Source organism: Suricata suricatta, chromosome 15, assembly GCF_006229205.1.
Source record: "Suricata suricatta isolate VVHF042 chromosome 15, meerkat_22Aug2017_6uvM2_HiC, whole genome shotgun sequence".
NCBI classification, from domain to species: Eukaryota; Metazoa; Chordata; class Mammalia; order Carnivora; family Herpestidae; genus Suricata; species Suricata suricatta.
The window spans coordinates 1,796,544-1,818,544 of record NC_043714.1 but is presented as its reverse complement, the minus strand read 5'-3'; the positions used below and the strand labels follow the sequence as shown (position 1 = coordinate 1,818,544).

At 37.3% G+C, this 22,001-nt stretch overlaps 1 protein-coding gene across 4 annotated transcripts in view; it reads right to left on the bottom strand.

Moving 5' to 3' along the window:
* The window catches only part of LOC115279441 (tigger transposable element-derived protein 1-like), a 28,253-nt gene extending 7,361 nt beyond the window's left edge, over positions 1-20,892 (bottom strand). Inside the window, exons 1-3 of one of the 4 annotated variants that reach the window (XR_003903442.1) lie at positions 20,649-20,892; positions 16,167-16,353; positions 766-842 (exon numbers count right to left, since the gene is read on the bottom strand). Coding sequence is in view for 2 of the 4 variants with exons in the window: in XM_029923998.1 (XP_029779858.1) it covers positions 20,649-20,769 (121 nt within the window). In the remaining 2 variants the exon portion in view is untranslated. Of the gene's footprint in view, positions 1-765; positions 843-16,166; positions 16,354-18,828; positions 19,136-20,648 lie in introns of those variants that run through there. The other 3 variants (XM_029923999.1, XR_003903441.1, XM_029923998.1) reach the window with 3 other exon arrangements.
* Positions 20,893-22,001: the final 1,109 nt, after the last annotated feature.

The window sequence follows — 22,001 nt, the reverse complement described above, 5'->3', positions numbered from 1 at the left end:
AGAGGAAAGGCTGATATAAACCTTCAGCTTGTAACTTTCAAGCTACGAAAGCCCAGACAAGTTGCTTTGAGTTCAGTTTTCTTTTTTGAAAATAAGATTATAAAATAATCTTTAAAGGTTGTTTTATTGAGTCTATGCAGTGTACTTTTTTGTGATACCTAACCCATAGAAGATAATATCTAAATGTGGGGTATCATTGTTATTAAAATTGCTATAAATACATGATATTTCATAGACTTCATGGAACTCTTAAACAGTTAAGCACATTATTATGACGAGGAAAAAACTGCAGCAAAAGTTTAAGCAAAAAAAAAAATGGCATATTTTAAAAGCGAAAGTCCATACTTGGCATTTGTATCTTTTTCCTAAATAAAAATATTATGTACATGTGCTTAAGAAGTACACTGAAATAAAGAATTTAAAAATAACGTTTAAAGAGTTTTTAAAAAGACATTAGAATAAGGGTGTCTGGATGGCTCAGTGGGTTTAGTGACTGACTCTTGATCTTGGCTCAGATCATGATTTCATGGTTCATGGGTTCAAGCCCTGCTTTGGGATCTGGTGCTGTCAGCTCAGAGCTGTTTGGAATTCTTTCTCTCCCTCCGTATCTACCCCTAATCAGCCTGTGTGCACATACACTCTCTCTTCCTGAACTCTCTCAACAAGAAATAAATAAACATTTAATAAAAAGAGATTAGAATATATTATGTTTTAAAAGTATGTATTTCCAAAGAGATATCAGTTAGAAATTATGACATCAATTGCTACAAAAATCGAAGTTCTCCTACCAGGTAAATGAAGAAAAAGATATCGATGACTTCTTAAATGATCCAGGTAAGGCACTGTGAAGACAAAGTAACTAGTTTTCAACTGCTTTAGTAGTTTGAAACACTAAGAATGTTAATAATTTGGCCTCATTAAAAGATGTCCATGAAGGCCAGAATTACTGCTTGCTGCCAAAGCAACCTGTCTTTGAACATATAAATGGTGGTATTCACTGTTAGTGTAGTTGCAAAATCTTTCCTAGCACCCTAGTGTCCGTGGGAATGAATTCCCCCCCTACCCTGAAGCTTGAACTGCTAAACGACAATTTCGGAGCATCATCTACTCCCCCGACCCCAAAGCTCTGGGAGAGAGAGGGTCTTTTCTCTGTAAGTACACTGTGTACAGGTGCATTTGGCATAGTCCAAATACAGCCAGAAAAATGTTAAATCCCTCTCATCCTCAGGCACCTGCTAAGAAGGGGTTGTGTGACTCGGTTGTAAGAACCAGTACATTCAAGGAGAGGAGATGACATTTCAATATTCAGGATCTACAAGACCTCAGTCCTCAAACGACACCCTCAGGAGGCAGCAGAGCACACTGTGAGAGACAGCACTCAGCGCTGCTCTGCCTGGGGCAGCAGTGAAGGGGTGAGGTTGGGGGAGCCCAGCTCTCGACATCTACATTGCTTCCGTGAGACTTTGGACAAAGAATTTAAACCCTCGGTGCCTAGATTTCATCTGCTATCAAATGGATTAGTAAAAGTACAGGGGCGCCTGGGTGGCTTGGTCAGGTAAAGGTCTGGCATAGGCTCAGGTTATGATCTCAGCTCCTGAGTTCAAGCCCCACTTTGGTCTCTGTGCTGACAGCTGGAGCCTGGAGCCTGGAGCCTGCTCTGGATTCTGTATCTCTGGCTCTCCCTGCCACTCCCCTGTTTGTGCTGTCTTTCTTTCCCTCTCTCTCAAAAATAAATAAACATTAAAAGTACTATTTCCAAGAATTCTGGGTATTAAATTAGTTAACATATTCAAAGTACTTAGAATCTTACTGACACACCTGAACCCTACCTGCTATATAATTATTTATTTATATTTTGTTTGTTTTAAGTTAGTGAAAATTTTAGATTTATTTGTTGATAGCTGCTAGCATTATCTTAATACATCAAAACTCACCTTGTCATCATGATCTTTCAAAAACTTTGATACTGTTAATAAAACCTCTATTTTTTTATTTTTTCTTTTATAATTTATTGTCAGGTTGATTTCCATGTGACACCCAGTGCTCATCCCCACAAGTGCCCTCTTCCATGCCCATCACCCCCCTTCTCCTCTTGCCCTCCCCCTTCAGCCCTCAGTCTGTTCTTAGTATTTAAGAATCTCTCATGGTTTGCGTCCCTCCCTCTTGTCAACTATTTCCCCCTTCCCCTCCCCCATATCCTTTCCTAAGATTCTCCTGTTACATTTATGAGTGCAAACATATGGTATCTGTCCTTCTCTGCCTGACTTATTTCACTTAGCATGACACCCTCAAGTTTCATCCACATTGCTACAAATGGCCAGATTTCATTCTTTCTCATTGCCATGTAATACTCCATTGTATAGATAAACCACATCCTCTTGATCCACTCATCAGTTGATGGACATTTAGGCTCTTTCCATGATTTGGCTATTGTTGAAAGTGCTGCTATGAACATTGGGGTACATGTGCCCCTATGCATCAGCACTTATGTATCCCTTGGGTAAATGCCCAGCAGTGTTATTGCTGGGTTATAAGGGAGTTCCACTGATAGTTTTTTGAGGAACCTCCACACTGTTTTCCAGGGTGGCTGCACCAGTTTACATTCCCACCAATAGTGTAGGAGGGTGCCCGTCTCTCCACACCCTCGCCAGCATCCATAGTCTCCTGTTTTGTTCATTTTAGCCACTCTGACTGGTGTGAGGTGGTATCCCAGTGTGGTTTTGATTTGTATTTCCCTGATGATGAGTGATGCTGAGCATCATATCATGTGTCTGTTGGCCATCTGGATGTCCTCTTTGGAGAAGTGTCTCTTCATGTATTCTGCTCATTTCTTCACTGGATTATTTGTTTTTAGGTGTGGAGTTTGGTGAGTTTGTTGTAGATTTTGGATACTAACCCTTTATTCGATATGTCGTTTGCAACTATCTTTTCCCATTCCCTCAGTAGCCTATTAGTTTTCTTGATTATTTCCTTTGCAGCACAGAAGCTTTATATCTTGATGAGGTCCCAATAGTTCATTTTTGCTCTTGATTCACTTGCCTTTGGAGATGTGTCAACTAGGAAATGGCTGCAGTTGAAGTCTAGGAGGTTGTTTCTTACTTTCTCCTCTAGGGTTTTGATGATTCCCTATTTCACATTCAGGCCCTTCATCTATTTTGAGTTTATTTTTGTGTATGTTGTAAGATAGTGGTCTAGTTTCATTCTTCTGCATGTTGCTGTCCAGTTCTCCCAGCACTATCTGTTAAAGAGACTGTTTTTCATTCTTTCCAATGGATATTCTTTTCTGCTTTGTCAGAAATTAATTGGCCATACGTTTGTGGGTCCAATTCTGAGTGCTCTATTCTAATCCTTGGTCAATGTATCTGTTTTTGTGCTAATACCATACTGCCTTGATGATTACAGTTTTGTAGTAGAGGCCAAAATCTGGGAATGTGATGCCTCCTGATTTGGTTTTCTTCTTCAATATTACTTTGGCTATTATGAGTCTTTTGTGGTTCCATACGAATTTTATGATAGTTTGTTCTATCTTTGAGAAGAACGCTGGTGGAATTTTGATTGGGGTTGTATTGAATGTGTAGATTGCTTCGGGTACTAATGACATTTTAACAATGTTTATTCTTCCGATCCATGAGAATGGAATATTTTTCCATTTCTTTGTTTCTTCTTGCTGGAAGCCACTTCTGAACTGTACCTTATGAAGGAAATTGTGTTTATGGGAGCAAATATTACATTTCCTAAGAAACCCGTTTTACTTCCCCTCAAGAAAACAGGCTATAACCCTGCTCACAAAGGACTAACCTTTGCTTTTGCTATGCTAAAAAACATTGCCTTGTATTTGAATGCTGAGGACACCTTCCTTCCCCATGTAATAAGCATCTAGTCACCTACTTCAATCACTATTGATAAAGGTTATGCCTGAGTCTTCTACTAATCTATGTTCTGGGAAATTTTTATATACCAAACAATTTGTCATCAAAAATAATTGTCTAAGGCAATTACCACTTCTGTTTTGCACCCCATATTTAAATATATATATATATATATAAAACATTGACTCTCCATTCCCTGCAGAGATGCCTGACTGGAGAGTACAGATGCCTTCCTTGTGATCAGAAAGAAGCTGAGGCTCTCTCAATCCCTGTCACCTGCACCTTCCATTCTTCACCTTACCTGCTAGAGCTGGACTCCAGCATCTTCTTTAATTTCTTTCATAAGTTTTCTTTAGTTTTCATCATACAGATTTTTTACATCTTTGATTAGCTTTATTCCTAGGTATTTTATGGTTTTTTTTGTGCAATTGTGAATGGGATCAGTTTTTTGATTTCTCTTTATATTGCTTCATTATTGATGTATAAAAATGCAACAGATTTCTGTACATTGATTTTGTAGAGTATCATGTCATCTGCAAAAAGTGAATGTTTGCCTTCATCTTTGCCAATTGTGATGCCTTTTATATGTTTTTGTTGTCTGATTGCTGATGCTAGGACTTCCATCACTATGTTAAACAACAGTGGTGAGAGTGAACAATCCTGTCATATTCCTGATCTCAGGGGAAAAGCTCTTAGTTTTTCCCCATTGAGGGTGATATTAGCTGTGGGTTTTTCATAAATGGCTTTTATAATGTTTAAGTAAGTTCCTTCTATCCTGACTTTCTTGAGGGTTTTATTAAGAAAGAATACTTGTATTTTGTCAAATGCTTTTTCTGCATCTATCGACAAGATCATATGGTTCTTATCCTTTCTTTTGTTAATGTGATGTATCACATTGATTAATTTATGAATATTGAACCAGCCCTGTAACCCTGCAATGAATCCCCCTTGATCATTGTGGATAATTCTTTTTATATGTTGTTGAATTCGATTTGCTAGTATCTTTTTGAGTATTTTGCATCTGTATTCATCAAAGATATTGGCCTGTAGTTCTCTTTATTTGATGGGTATCTGTCTGGTTTGGGAATCAAAGTGATGCTGGCTTTGTAGAATGAGTCTGGAAGTTTTCTTTTTATTTCTATTTTTTGGAATAGCTTGAGAAGAATGAGTATTCACTATGCTTTAAATGTCTGGTAGAATTTTCCAGAGAAGCCATCTGGCCCAAGGCTCTTATTTCCTGGGAGATTTTTGATAACTGATTCAATTTCTTCACTGGTTATGGGTCTGTTCAGATTTTCTATCTTTTCCCATTTGAATTGGTAGTGCATATGTGTTTAGGAAATTGTCCACTTCTTCTAGGCTGTCCAATTTGTTGGCATATAATTTTTCATCGTATTCCCCGATAATTGCATTTCTGAGGGATTGGTTGTACTAGATCCATTTTCATTTGTGATTTTGTCTATTGTGCTTTCTCTTTTCTTTTTGAGAAGCCTGGCTAAAGTTTTATCAATTTTGTTTATTCTTTCAAAAAACCAACTCTTGGTTTCATTGATCTGTTCAACATATATTTTTATTCTGTATTGTTTGTTTCTGCCCTGGTCTTTGTTATTTCTCCTCTTCTGCTGGGTTTGCAGTGCTCTTGCTGCTCTCCTTCTAGTTCCTTCAGGTGTGCTGTTAGATTTTGTTTTTGCACTTTTTCTAGTTTCTTGAAATAGGCCTAAATTGCAATATACTTTCCTCTTAGGACTGCCTTTACTGCATCCCAAAGAATTTGGATTGTTTTATTTTTGTTTTTATTTTTTTCCATATATTTTTTTAAATTTCTTCTCTAATTGAAAGATTGGCCCAATTATACTTTAGTAGAGTAGGCTTTAACCTCCATGTTTTTGGAGCTTTTCCAGACTCTTTCCTGTGATTGATTTCAAGTTTCATAGCATTGTGATCTGAAAGTGTGCATGGTATGATCTCAATTTATTTATATTTATAAAGGGCTGCTCTATGACCCAGGATGTGGTCTGTCTTGGAGAATGTGCCATGTACACTCGAGAAGAAAGTGAATTCCCTAGCCTCAGGATGTAGAGTTCTAAGTATATCTGTCAGATCCATCTGGTCCAATGTATTGTTCAGGTCCATTGTTTCTTTAGAGATTTTCTGTCTAGTGATCTATCCATTCCTGTAAGTGGAGTATTAAAGTCCCCTACAATTAGCACATTCTTATCAATAAGATCCTTTCTGTAGTTGATTCATTGTTTTATGTATGTGGGTGCTCCCAAATTCAGCACATAGGTGTTCATAATTGTTAGCTCTTCCTGATAGATAGACCCTGTAATTATTATATAATGCCCTTCCTCATCTGTTATTACTACCTTTAAAGTCCAGTTTGTCTGATATAAGTATGGCTACTCTGGCTTTCTTTTGACTTCCAGTAGCATTATAGATCTTTCTCCATCCCCTTACTTTCAATCTGAAGGTGTCTTCAGGTCTAAAATGAGTCTCTTGTAGACAGCAAATAGATGGAATTTGGTTTTTTTATCCATTCTGCTATCCTATGTCTTTTGATTGGAACATTTAGTTCATTTACATTCAGAGTTATTATTGAAAAATAGGGGTTTAGAGTCAATATGTTCTCTGTAGGATTCATACTTGTAGTGGTGTCTCTGGTACCTTGTATTCCTTGCAACATTTCCCTCATAGAGTCCCCCTTAGGATTTCTTGTAGGGCTGGTTTCAATTTTTGTTTATTTGGGAAAACGTTTATCTCTATTCTGAATGACAGACTTACTGGATAAAGGATTCTTGGTTGTATATTTTTCCTGTTCATCACATTGAAGATTTCCTGCCATTCCTTTCTGGTCTACCAAGTTTCATTAGATAGGTCTGTAACTACTCTGATAGGTTTCCCTTGGTATGTTAGGGACCTTTTATCTCTAGCTGCTTTCAGAATTATCTCTTTATCTTTATATTTTTCAAGTTTCACTATGATATGTAGGGTTGAAGGTCAATTCAAGTAACATCTGAGGGGAGTTCTTTGAGCCCCTTGGATTTCAATTTCAATTTCCTTCCCCAGATTGTGGAAGTTCTCAGTTATAATTTGCTCAAATACCCCTTCAGGGCTGTCTCCTCTTTCTTCTCCTTCAGGAATTTCTATGATACAGACATTGTTTCATTTGATTGTATCACTCTGTTTTCAAATTATCTTTTCGTTCTTCTGGATCATTTTCTCTCCCTTTTTTTGGCTTCCTCTTTGTCTATAATTGTTTCTTTTAATTCATCTATTCTTCTCTCTGCCTCTTCAATCCATTCAGTGGCCAATTTCATTTATTATGCACCTTATTTATAGGATTTTAAAACTTCTATTAAAAAACAACTATTTTTAAGATCCATAGTCTTGTAGCAATAGTTTTTCTGATGTCTTTCATGCCTTTTTCAAGTCCAGTGATTTTATGACAATTGTTCTAAATTCTTGCTCAGTTATGTTGCTTATATCTGTTTTGAGCAGTTCTGTAGCTATGCTTTCTTCCTGGAATTTCTTTAGGGGAGAGTCTTTCTGTTTCATCATTTTGGCTAGCTTTTTGTCTCTTGTCAGTTTTAAAAGCTTATTATGCACTTTTCACCTGTTAATATTGCTATATTAAATGAGGCTAATTCACTGTCCAGGGCCTTTCGGTTTAGGAAGTGTTCTGTTGATGGTGTCCTTTGGTCTCTCTTGTTGTGCCTTTGATTATTTTTTTCCCTACTTGTACTGAAACTTGGGACTCTCCACCATGTGTACTTCATTTGTTTCTTGAGGTAGCCCTATGAGGCTGTCTTCTTGGCAGACTGTCTCTTTTCCTCCCAGACTCTTGCAATTCAGTGTCTAATGGCTTAAGTCCTTCCTGGTTTTAGAGACGCAGGCTGGCGAAAAAGTAGAGCTCTCTACTTCTCCGCCATCTTGCTGGGACCCCTCTATAATTATTTAAAAGCCAATGAAGTACAGGCAATTTTTTGAGCAAGGATTATTGTTTTTAAACTATGCAACACAATTATTAGTTGAATAACTATTTTGAACAATTCATTAACTTGACAACTACTTATTGAACATCATTAGTCTTATTAACATTTACTCATATTAATCATAAGCATAATTATTATCACAGGATGAGGAGACACTGACTCTGGCTCCAGGGAATTTATAACCACAGGTTGAATTTGTCACCGTAAATCTTCAAGACTCAACATGCACATCAATGCATGACTGTCATACCAGTGCTTATTTGTAAAGATCATTTTACATCATCCTTCTATCAAAACGATGGGGACTTTTGCTTCCTTTTGAATGCCAATCACATGCATTTATGTGAGTATGCTTTTCATAATTTACTTCAGTACTTTGATGTTTCACACTAACTAATATGTTTCTTTTTTTCTGAAAATTCTTTTTTTTTTTACATTATGGAAAAGAGAGTGTTTTAATCTGGGCCAAATAAGATATTTTCTGCCTATAGAATATCTACATTCCCCAGCATAAATTTTAGGTATAGCTGAATAAGCAGGGGTGCTTCTAGCTGTCTTCTTATGTAGTGGAAGAGATACTATGTATATGCCATTGCTCCTTGAGAGAAAAGTAACTGCCAGGCAGCATTGTGTTGTCCTCAGCTGTAGGCTGTTGTGTCATATAACAGATTTTGCGGTGCCAGATCCAAAGACTATCATGCACATAAATGTCAGTAGTCTCCTTCACAGTAGCAAAACCCATTCATGATTGAATCAAAACAAAGGCCAAAATTGGCATGGAGGCCTAAAAGTGGGACTCTAAACTCAGCAGTCAGCATAGTCAGCACAGTTAATTTTTCTCCTGTAGACATAAGTGGTATCATTTAAATCATGCACACACATGCACACATAATAAGTAATCCCAGAAATGAGGGCAGCAGAGACTAAAATAGTAACAATAACTATTAGTTATTGAGCAGCGAAGAGGGTCAGATACTGAACTAAGTCCTTCCTCATTGATAGATCACCCACAATTTACCTGTATAAACATCTCTTCTATCACACTAAGGTTCAAGATGGTAGAAAAAAATCTCTCCAGAGCTCACAGGTAAGCAACAGGAATAGGTTATGAACACTGGTCCTACATAAGCTAAAGCCTACACTATGAAATAGTATGCTGCTCCTTAACATACAGGACCTAACAAATTGATTCTCATTCTCCACGATATGATTGCTCTCCTTTTTTAGCCCTGGGCCCCTTAAACCTCACCTATAGTCTAGGTGTCCAAAGAGTCAGGCGTAAACTACATGTTTCATGCTATCCCCACATAGAGCACAATTTTGAGTATATAATCATGCTAATTACATATATAATTGTTACAACTAATTTTATTATAATTAATATAAATAATGCATATATAACTATTCAATTAGTGAGTGAAAGGATGTTAAAGATAACATTTGGAGGACTCAGACAAAAGACCTGGAAAGTTAAGAGCAATGGGAGATATATGGCACTAAATAAGAAAAAAGTTATGTTTAGGACAGAAGACAACACGTCAAAAATTCTTTTTACTGTGCATAGCGTTTTCCCAAGGAATAATTCAATAGGAAATGCTCTAGGATTGATATTTTGAGAAGATATTTAAGGGCCCAATACCTAACCAAGCCCGACAGGAGCTGTCATTCACCACCTGCAGTTTTATGAGACTTCACCTTCCTCCAACAGTATGATGGGAAGGGATGAAGCACTGTTTTCTCATTTGTTCTCATTTGAAATATCTTTGAGTGATATTGCAAGTTCAGGTTTCTACGTTTTGAGTCTTAATCTTCTTTTTTTTAATCCCTTTTGACAGTGTCCTTTACTAAGTGATGTCTCAACATCAACCTTTCCCAAAACGTCTGATGTAGGCTGTGAAAATCTTTCAGTTTGTCAGGCAAGGAGGCCTGTGAAAATAACCAGGAAGATGGAGCAAATGAGCTGTCTGCTGCAATCTGTAAGGATGTAATTAGGGAGATTATAGAACCTACCCAAGATCACACACAGTTAGTTATGATGCTGACAGTAGAAACTTATGCTTCAAGTTGAGATATTACACAGTCTCTTTGGTGACCCATTTCTGTCTTTCCATCTTTAACTAATATTATATCCATTTCTTTATTCCAAATTTTAACTCATATAAACTCTTTACATCATATATACTGACTGTAAGTACACACAAACCTAAAATACCTAGAGGGAATCATGCTAAGCGAAATAAGGCAGGAAAAGAAAGACTGATACCATATGCTGTCATTCATAGGTCTAACAGGAGAAACTAACAGGACACCATGGGAAGGGAAAGCAGGGGGGAAAGAGTTGGGGAGAAGGAGTGAGGCAAATCATGAGAGACTTCTGAATGCTGAGCACAAACTGAGGGCTGAAGAGGGAGGGGGGAGGGGATGGGGGATGATGGTCATGGTGGGGGGCACTTGTGGGGAAGAGCACTGGGCGTTATATGGAAACCAACTTGGTAATAAACTATATAAAAAATTTAAAAAAGGGAACTAGAGTGTATTATGCTAAGCAAAATAAGTCAATGAGAGAAAGACAAATATATGATTTCACTCATATGTGGAATTTAAGATACAAAACAGATGAACATAGGGGAAGGGAAGCAAAAATAAGATAAAAACAGAAAAGGAGGCAAACCATCAGAGACTCTTCAATACAGAGGACAGAACTGACGGTTGCTGGAGGGAGTATGTGTTTGGGGTGGACTAAATGGGTGATGGCATTAAGGAGGGCTTTTGTTGGGATGAACACTAGATGTTATATGTAAGTGATGAATCACTAAATTCTTCTCCTGAAATTATTATTACACTGTACATTAACTAACTCGGATTTAAATTTTTAAAAAAGATTTAAATAAAAAATAAAGAAAAGAAAAATAAAAGAAAATACACCATAGACATTTACATACTATATGTAAATGCATAATTCAATAAAAGAAAAATTTTAGCAAACGTGTTTCATCTGGTAATGGTGCTGATCTGCCAGCTCAGTCAGCCTTACTGTTTCCATGAGTGCAGTCCTTCCCCCTGTGTGTCCTCACCCGGAAGCATTCCTTTTTGGCTGCAGCACTCCACCCACGTGCCTCCCGGGAGCAGTCCTCAAGCACAGCTTCGGAGCTGATGGGTGAACAGCCCTACCCCTCGACTTCCCGGACTGTGCAGAGCGTGTCTGACGTGTGCGTCCTTCGTCATGTGCCACAGAACCCCCTTAGATTAGGCTCTTACCCACTACTGTTCCCTATCCCTCCCTATGCTATTCCCTTGGCAAAGACTCATGGAATCATCTCTGAAATAAATGATGTGCATCCAAATCCTTGTCTCAGGATCTCAGGAAACTCGAACTATGCTATGGAACAAAAATATAAAACCTAACTCCGTGGTACATATATGAGTCACACTTTAAATTAAAAGATAGAATTTTGAGAATGAAATACTTAAAATACAACAAAAGCACTAAAAGATAGCCTATGTCATTATACTGATAAAATACAAAATGTACTTTAAGGTAAGAGAATTTTCTAGAGATAAATAAGGAGCTTTCTAAACAATAAAGATTCCAATTCACTAAAAAGCTGTATTATTCTTAATCTCTGTAACATAACTTCAGAAAAATAGATATAATAATTCTAAATCTGTCTAATTAATTTCAAAATAGATAAGGTAAAAAATGAGAGAATTAAAAGTTCATAATCATTGTAGGAGTTATTAAAATGTTTCAAAATAATTGAGAAGATCTAAGTGGACAGAAAAACCAGTGTTCACTGATATAAAAGTCTGAATAACACAATTAAAACATGGAATAACACATTAAAAATTGTGTAATGTAGCTATGAATACATAATTATGAAACTTGATCTCATTTACATATACAGAATACAATATTAAACAATGAAGAATTTATAATTCTTTTGAAGAAAATAATATAAAATGACAACATGCTGGGCCATAAAGAGACCCTCAATAAATTTCAGGTGATTGATTTCATTCAGAGTATGTCCTCTGACTAGTGTGGAATTAAGGTAGAAATTAATATCTAGGAGAAAAGTATAAAGATTTCAAACTTCTTAAACACCAAATGACACATTTCTAAATAATTTATGATATAATATCTATAAAACACACAGAAATTAGAAATATTTTGAACTAAATTATAATAAGAGCACAACATACCAAAACCTGTTGGATGTATCTAAAACAATGCTGTATTGAGAAATTTGTAATGTTAATGTATATACTGAGGAGAAAGAAAATCTGAAAATCAACAAGACAAATCTTCATATCAAAATGATAGAAAAAGAAAAGCAAATTTAACACAAAGTAACACAAAATGGTAATAAGAACAAAGTTTATGTAGTAGAAAAGAAACATGTATCATGAAAAAAACAAAATTCAAACGTTGATTATTTTTACAAATTAATGAAATGTATAAATTTATAGCAAAACTGATTTTTAAAAGTGGGATACAAAACTTTATTGATATAAGAATTGAAAAAGCAAATATCACTACAGAATTGCTGACATTCAAAAAGAGACTAAAATAATATCATGATAATTCAATGTCAATAATTTGACAGGTAACATGCAATGAAAAATCATAATTTCCCAAAATGACTGAGGAAAAAGTATGAAATCTGAATATGTCTCTTATAAGTCATTCTTGTAAATCCTTTCTCAAAGAAACTTTTGGCCTTTGTGGTTTGAGCAGTAAATTCTCTCAAATATTATGCTAGGAATTGGTTTTGACCTTATGCAAATTCCACAGATAATAATGATAAAGGTAACACATTCCAAAACTTTTTGTGAGGCCAGTATAAGCTTAAAATGGACAAGAAACAAAAATTTACAAATCGGTCTCTGTCACACACAGATACAAGTATCCTAAGCCAATTAGCAAGTTAATATTCAGAATATATAAAATTATACTGTACACTGATTGAACAGGTTTATCCCACTGAAGCATGTGGTTTCAAATAAGAAAATCAATCAATAAAAACTCACCATACTAATAGGAAATAGAGAGAAATCATATAATAATGTCAAAAAATCACAGGATAATCTTCAATACCCAATCATGAAAGAACTATAGGGTCTAGGAATAGAAAACAATGCCCCTAAATTGGTCACATTTAAGTAAAGTTACAAAAATATTACAAAGAAATTCTCCTCAGGTTACCAATCACTTCCTGTTGCCTTAGAGTCTCTGCACCTGCACATACACATCGCAGTAGAATTTCGATTAAAGTGTCCATGTTGTGCCTTTCTATTTTATTTGTTTTATTCTTTATGACACCACATACTCTGATGGTGACCGCTGTAATGGTCTCTTTTCAGAGATGAATGTCTTTCTCCCACCGTTGCTGGGACTTCTCTCATAGACAGCCCTCAGCTTCTTGTCCTTGACAGGAGCAGCTTCAACTAAGGAGAGGTGCCTCAGCCTTGGTCATGGCCTTTCTGAGGTGGCCACATCCGAAGACTAGCTAGCACAGATGTGTAAGCATGCATCCTCTCACCCCCACCAGGGACTCTTGCGTCCACTGTTGAAACCATATCATAGCTTCTTCTACACCTGTGCTCCTCTTGGCCCTTCCTCTCCTCGGGATTCCTTGAGGCACCTCCCAGGCACTGTTCCCCTCTCAGAGGCACCAGACAGTTGCATCCTTACTTTATTTTTTGAATGCTTGTCTAACAGCCCATGAAATTGAAGCACCATAACTCTATGTCCACCTTACACATTTATGTTCTTTTCCTCTCTAACACCCGGACACCAAGCATACAACATCTTGAGTACAGATTTAATATTCCTTTGTATTATGGTCTTAAAGTACATAGTTGAGTATGAAATCTGTAAATTATATCACAGATGTATGTTACATATGTTATAAGTAAATTATGGATATTCACAAATACATAATTTGGCCAATTTTTATATGCAATCTTATTAATTTATAACATATTCCAGTCTACTAGGTTAGCAGCTTGCTTCGAATTTTACATAATTAGATACTATAATTTTTATTTAAAATGATACCAAATGAAATATCATCCTTTCATTTGAAATTTTATTCACTGGTATTATTGATTTTTTTAAAGGTTTATAAAATCCTTGACAAAATATATGATATAAAAACATATGAATTTTTTAAGATAGTTTGTTCTAGCTTTGAGAAGAATGCTGGTGCAACTTTGATGGGGATTGCGTTGAAATCATGGAAGGAGCCTGAACGTCCGTCACCTGATGAGTGGATCAAGAAGATGTGGTATATATACACAGTGGAGTACTACATGGCAATGAGAAAGAATGAAATATGGCCGTTTGTAGCAACGTGGATGGACCTAGAGGGAGTCACGCTAAGCGAAACAAGTCAGGCAGACACGGACAGATACCATAGGTTGTCACTCACAGGTCTAACAGGAGAAACCTAACAGGGGACCATGGGAAGGGGAAAGGGGGAGGGAAGAGTTAGGGAGAGAGAGTGCGGCAAATCATGAGAGACTTTTGAATGCTGAGCGCAAATTGAGGGCTGAGGACAGAGGGGGAGGGTGAAGGAGGTGATGGTCGTGGAGAGGGCACTTGCGGGAAAGAGCACTGGGTGTTCTATGGAAACCAACTTGGTAATAAACTATTTTAAAAAAGAATATTAAATGTTATATCTAATTATTTTTACTAAGGTTTATTTTTAAGCACTTATAAATACTTGGTTTTTAATGCAGCCTTTTTCTAGGAATTAATGATATATAACTTCCATAATAAAATTAGAAATGTTTAATAGTGTGAATTCATTTTCATTTAAATTGCTATTATTCTGAGATAATAAATATAATATTTATTAAAAATAACTGTCATAGGAATATGCATGTATTTGGAAGCATATATACAGTAATTTTTAAGTTTTTATAAGCCTATTTATCGATGTAAACAAGGATACAAATACTCACTTTGTAGCATAGATATGGTGACTACGTTTGCAAGATGCCTAGTAGAGAGATGTCATGACTTACATTGTAAAAAGGGAAAGCTCTTGGCCATCGTTGAGGGACAAAAATGAAGAGAAACAAACAGACAATATGAGAAAACAATCATAAAATGACCATCGATAGAGTGGCCCAACACAATAGTTAGGAATGAGAGATAACAAGCAACATCTGGGGAAAACAGGTGCCTTAAAGCCTTCTTAAAGATAGTCTTCTAAGGCTGTGGGACTTGGGGAACTAGTTACATGTAAGACTTGGAGCAGGTATTAGGGACACGAACGAGAGGATGGTGGGGCTGTAGTACCAGCCAGGCCACAGTCCTGAGTCCAAATCGATGAGAGGGCACACACAGAACTAAGCATACGGGATTGTGGTACAGCGGGCCGGTCACGGTGATGAGGCAGCCCCCTGCACCCAAGGAAGCCCTCCGCTCTACCGGTGCTGGGCGACAATTAACTGGAGGAACAATGTAACTATACAATTTACATGGAAATTCTAGTCAGAGTACCTGAAGGTGAAAGATTCCTTTTTCAGCATTTGGGTTCCTAATATATCAAGGAGAATATCTAATAATGAATAATAAGTTGAACACAATTCATTTGAAAATGCCTATTTTGTGGTGACACACCACTCAAAAAATGGGAATGCAAAACCAAATTAGACATGACCTCACTTTCAAAGAGATCAAGTGATCAATCTACCTTGAAAAAATTTTTTGAAAATGTATTTTTCAATAATAGCATGTTAAATCATCAGATAAGTAGCTATATGTTAAATATTTTTTAAAAAGTCATTCTCATAGACTTACAAAATACCTTTCTCTGAATCATATAATTACCTTTAATTATATTATTTTATATTATCCATTGATTTTAAATCAATACATTAACATTTTTTAAATGTTTGATTTATTTTTAAGAGAGAGAGCGAGAGGGCGTGAGCAGGGGAGGATCAGAGAGAGAGGGAGACACAGAATCTGAAGACAGGCTCCAGGCTCTGAACTAGATATTGGCACAGAGCCTGACGTGGGGCTCGAACCCACAACTGTGAGATCATGACCTGAACCAAAGCCAGACTCTCAAACAACTGAGCCGCCTAGGCGCTCCAAAGTCAATACATATTTTTGAGGTGCTACGTGGAGTCATACAACAATAAAGAGAAACAATTCCCAGGTAGGCACGTGAGCTTAGAATGGGATGGATGACTGCAGCACATTTTATAGCTTGTACTTGGGCAAATTCTAGAGGCAACAAGAAGTTGACTATAGGGAGAAAGGAGAAGGTACAAATCACTTGGGTACCATAGATACAATGTGGGGGCAGCTGTGGAAGAATTAGGCTGCGGTAGAGCATATCCTGCGTGGACCAGTAAAAAAGAGGCAGGAGGAGCGCAGAGGTCTGGAGCTTCCGTAAGTGAATGGTTCTGGGAGCGTCTGCTGCCCACAGTCTAATCTCCGAGCCTTGCAAAGGTTAGATGTTAGCAGACATCTGAAGAGGTGAAAATAAGTTTTAAAATTAAATTAGCCACATAAAATGCTCTTATAACAGTGACACCCTGAAAGCACGTAAAAGATTAGCAAAGTCATTTATAATATATGAAGAATTAATATCTAAGTTTAAATGATTCATAATTAAAGGACAAAGTCTATAAAAAATACAAAGCATAAGATGAAATTTTAATTGGTGTCTGATTCATAAAACTCCTGGAAATTTTATGCCATTGTAATTAATCCCAAACTGTTCTGAAAATGCAGGAATGTTAAGTCTCCAGTTATTTTCAAACTGATAGATGATTCTTTAGGAACATTGTATTTCACTCAGTCCCATTCCAATCACGAAAAGAAAAAGTCCATGTTGCAACTGAGCTAGAAGACATGACGATAGGTCGCATGTTCCAGGGACTTGTAAGTAGAAACGCATGTTCTGAAATGTCTGGCCTGTCCTAACACCTGTGATCGTCGCGGCGCACCCAACTGAATGCTGGTCAATTGAGCTGATGTTCAGTTTAATTTGACTGGTGAAAGGGGAACTGGAGTTAAAAGGGGCAGAGGAGGGGTCAGAGCAGTCAGGCTGTGGGGAGGGAGAGCAAGGGGGGCCCTGGGCTCAGAGGGTCATACACGAAAATAAACCGTGATCACCTGTGTGATTCTGGAATCACTTTGGGCCTGCAAGCACATAGGTGATGGAGGCGCGTGGGTGGGTGTGGTTTGACTCCCGGTCCTACCTGACCCTTCCCTCCTGATATCGGCCGAATCATGCAGCCCTTCCAGGCTTCGTTCTCTTTTTTGTAAAATAAAGACTGATGGAGACTCTCACAAAACTAATAAAAATGTTAGAAATAATGTATTTAAAGCACTGACACACGGCATGAAATATGGCATAAGTTTTGTAAATCATAGATATCATTGGAAGTAGTAGCATTAATAACCTAATTATTTTCACCCCATGATAAAGCAGATATAAAGATTTATCTCTAGCAATTTTAGCTGCCCTTTGCTAAGGAAGATTCCTGCTCAGTCACCAATATAACTTCCTCGTCAGCTTTTGTTTTGAAATCTGAAGTTCTTTATACTTAAAGTTGAAAACAAACTGTGAAATATGTCACAACGTCTTCCCAGTGCATCATGCTCCTATGTGTGAACACCAGATGCACTCCCTTCCCCAGAACAATATAATTACTGCTGTGTAACTATATGGATTTATTGTTATAGACTATAATAATACATAATGATTGTAGGACAGTGATTTCAGCCTCATCTGCTATGTGACAGGAAGTAATTGCTGCCGTTTAATAGTTCAGCCCCTGGTTAGGCAACTTATTCGTCATATAGGAATATGCTGATAAAATGAGGGTCAGCATGAAAAAGAGGAACGAAGGATCCTACTTCCAGCAAACATTAGTATGAACATAGTTTCCCTCTTGTAGCATCTCACTTTTAAATAACCCAAAATGCAGAAGAGATAGTATCAGTCATGCTCTACTTAAGATAAAATTGTATAATATACAAATTTAAAGTTCTCAATAACACCTTACCTCAAGTCATCCTTAAAATAAAACAAGATCAGCTATTTTCCTCTGCATTGCATCTATAGCTTTGAAAAGCATCTACACATTCAAATATTTTAAAATATACAGGGTGCAGTGGAAAGAAAAGACAAATAGCTCAATAGAATAAAAGAGAGGTCTAGAAAGAGACCCCCACAAATACAGTCAGCTGGTCATTGAGAAAGTGCAAAGGAAATACTGTGGAGCAAAGATAATCTTTTCAATAGATGATTCTGGAACAACTAAATATCAACACACACAAAAATGAATCTAGACATATCTCACAAAAATTTAACAAACCTTAACTCAAAATGGATCACAGGCCAAAGTGTGAAACACAAAACTATAAAATTCCTAGAACACAACACAAGAGAAAACATAGATGACCTTGTGTATGCCGATATCATTTTAGAAAGGACACCAAAGGCATAATTCATGCCAGAAATAATAAGATGGACTTCCTAAAAATTAAAAAGTTTCTGCTCTGTGAAAAATGATATCAAGAAATGGAGAAGATAATCCACAGCTCTGGAGAAATGTTTGCAAAAGATATCTGACAAGGGACTGTTTACTAACATGTAAAAAGAACTCTTAAGAAAGCAAACAATTTGATATTTTAAAAAATGAGCCAAACACGTTGCCAAAGAAGATACACAGATGGGAATTAAGCATATTAAAAGATGTTCCACATCATATGTCATCAGGGGATTGTAAATTAGAATGAGATACCACTACACACCTATTAGAATGAACAAAATCTAAAACACTGACAATATCAAATGCTGAAGATGTGAATCCACAGGAACTTTAGCTCATTTCTGGTGGGAACAACAACATTGTACAAACATTTTGAAGACAGTTTGGCTATTTCTTATAAAACTAAACACATCCTCACCATATGATCCAGTGATGTTCTTTGGTCTTTACCAGATGAATTGTAAACTTATGTCCGCACAAAAACCTGCACATGGATGTTTATAGCAGTTTTATTCATAAGTGTCAAAACTTTGAGGCAACTGAGAAGGTCTTCAGTGGAAGAATGGATAAATAAACTTTACATTCAGACAATGGAATATTACTCAGCGCTAAAAATAAATAAATTCTCGAGCCATGAAGAAAACATGGAGCTACCTTAAAAACACATCATTATGTGAATTAAGCCAATGAAAAGGTAGTCTGATTCCAGTAGTATGAAATATTGTGTGATTCCAACCGCATGATGTTCTAGAAAAGAAAAAACACTGGAGACAGTAAACGATTTGTGGTCCCACTTCTAATAACTATGTCAATGATAAGCATCAAACCATCTAATTTTTAATATCATCTTATTAGTGTTTCTTTTTTACTGTTGCTAACCCTTCTCAGTCTCAATTTCAGAAACAAGAATAACCTTATTCTCAATAGGTTGACTCACAGCTTTGCAAACAATACCAGCATGTGAGTCTCTTGAGTGAAGAAGACAAATTATCTTACCTTTGGGGAAACGTTTGAACTTGCATGTCAGTCTTTGTGCCAACAATAACTATGCCCCTCTTAGTCAGTATGAAATGCATATTTGCATCATGACCCATACCCAGGATAACAACTAATAATTTCCCTGGGGAATGAAATTAGAACTAAAAGATTCCAGATACAGCTTGAGCTGGTCTCCTTACTAGACACCGGACTGACTTCGGCCCCGTCAACTGAGTGGTGGGAAAAGTAATCAGCTATGGTTGACTGGACAGGACAGACGGAGACAGCACGCCATGGCTTCTTGCCTCTTGTGATTTCCCACTTCTAGCCCTGTTCTAAGACCTGGCTGCATTCACCAAGTCATCCTTTATTTTTATAATAAAGTTCCTGGTTTTGATTTTGCTAGTTCAACTTGGATTTGTCATTTATATCGAGAATGTTCTAATGAAGTCCAAGCTGGTCATCTTAAGAACACAGAAGAGAGCAAGGTTAATTTTCTTAAAAAGAACGGTCTGGGATTTTAAATTGGGCAAGGTATTGAAGTTAGATATTAACGGGCTGAGATGGAAACATTGTAAGAATGGGAACTGAGTTTATGTAGGCAGAGGAGGGGGATATTGTGAGAGTTTGGGGGAAGCAGTGATTACTCAAAGATGGGAGTTATATTTTATGGAGGTAAATAAGAAAAAGAAAGTTGAACCCAAACAACAAAAGATCGAAAGTTTAGTAAAATAAATGTTTATTCTGTTATCCATGGGGACCCACCAAGTTGTGAGGTCATAGCCAGAAAAAAATTTTTTTTCAAAAATTTGCGCCAATTATTTACTTTCACATTATCCCACCTCGTCTTTCTCCCCATGCTTTTTTTTTTTTAAATCCTTCTCCATGACGTGGATCTTGGAACTTGTATATAATTCAGAACTACTTTGGAAATGCAAACGGGGGCATGGATTTTACAACCACAATTCCACCTTTACAATTCAGTGTGAGAGCAAGTTGTCCATTACTAGTGACCGGACCATTCTAATGTTTCCTCTCTCTTAACCCTATTTTACAAACACCAAACAGGATCTCAGAATAGGATGTAACTTGTCCAAGGCCCCTCAGGAAGAAAGTTGCAGACCCTGGAGACTTTCTTCTAATCTGACCGGGAGTTAAGGAAAAGTCTTCACAGAGGAGCGAGGGTTTGTTTAGGCCATGAAAAGACAAAATGGGCGCACAGGGTGAGAGAAGGAGGCAGAAGCCCCGTGGGGCAGGAATGAGAACAGTCTTGGTCACTTACCAGCCATGCTGCTTAGGAAAGACCAACGAATCTGGCTGAGCCCGGTCTCCTTAAAACAGAACCTCTCTGTTGATGCAGTTGAGTGCTTGAAGTGGTAAGTGACTTCATAAAGGAAAAGCATTAAACGGCCAAAATTCCCACAGGAAGATAACCCAAAGGAATCTATAGGACAATAGAATCTGTTATTGTGGAAGAAGAGTGGGGAGCAGAGAGAGATCAGGGTGGAAAATCTGCTGGAGCCAGTATCTCATGATACTCTCTTATGAGAGCCAGCATGAGATCAGTCACGCCAGGCCCTCTGTTGGCACCGGGCAGGGCTCTGGGAGACTAGTTAGCCCTGCTCAGCCCGCAGGAGGCTCTCATACTGAACTCCTGCCTGTGTTTTACATAATGACACAGGGTCTGCTCATAATTGTTCTCTAATGACTTCATTTTGGCCTTTTTAAATCTTCTCCTGACTCAGAGTATAAACAGTGAGATCCTGCTGTAGTATTTTTAATACACTCCAGATTAGCAAATATGTAAGTTAAACTGAGCACAAATTTGGGGGTGTACAAGGTGTTAGTAAGTATACAATTTGAGATTAGTAGGTTCTGCATGCATCTCTGGAATCAGAATCATGGTATTATCATAGTCCATTTGGTTATCAAGCAGACTGGCTAAGTACTCCAGGGAGATTAAAGGAATAAGCAGGCTTATTTAGGTCAGGAAGTAATCAGTTCCTAAGTGGTTTCTTAGCAGCTTATGTAAGTTCACATGGCACTCTAAGGTCTAATTGACTGTCGCAAGGTATAAGCTTTGGGAAGATGTAGGTCAGAATGCCAGAGTGTTTAACTTATCTTGAAAATTGCTATAATCTTCTACTTTAAAAAAAGAAAACCTGAGGCTCGACTTCCCTTAGTTTAGTCTCCATGACCTGGAAATGTTTTTCAGGATTCCTATAGCTCTGTGTGCTCTCCAATACAAATGTTCGTAAAAGAGGTATTTAAAATCATAGACATAAAGGTCTTTAATCAGTCACAGAGTCTATCCTTTACTGTAAGACCTAAATGCACCTCTTGTGTCTGGGAAGGAAAGGCCTGTTCTGTTCTCCCTTTGTTTCCACTTTCCTGAGAAGCTCCCATCCCAAGTGTCCCTGCCGCTCAAGAAGAACATCACTGCCCACACACCCGTCCAAGCACCTCTGCAGAGAGGTGGTCACCCAGCCTCACTGATCTGGGCATCACTGGACTTCTAAGTTAGATTAGTCTAAAGTGACAGCATGTGGGCATGTTTCAAATGCATTCGCTCACTTCCTGTCTCTGTGTCACATTTTGGTAATTCTTGCAATATTTCAAACTTTTTCAAGATTGG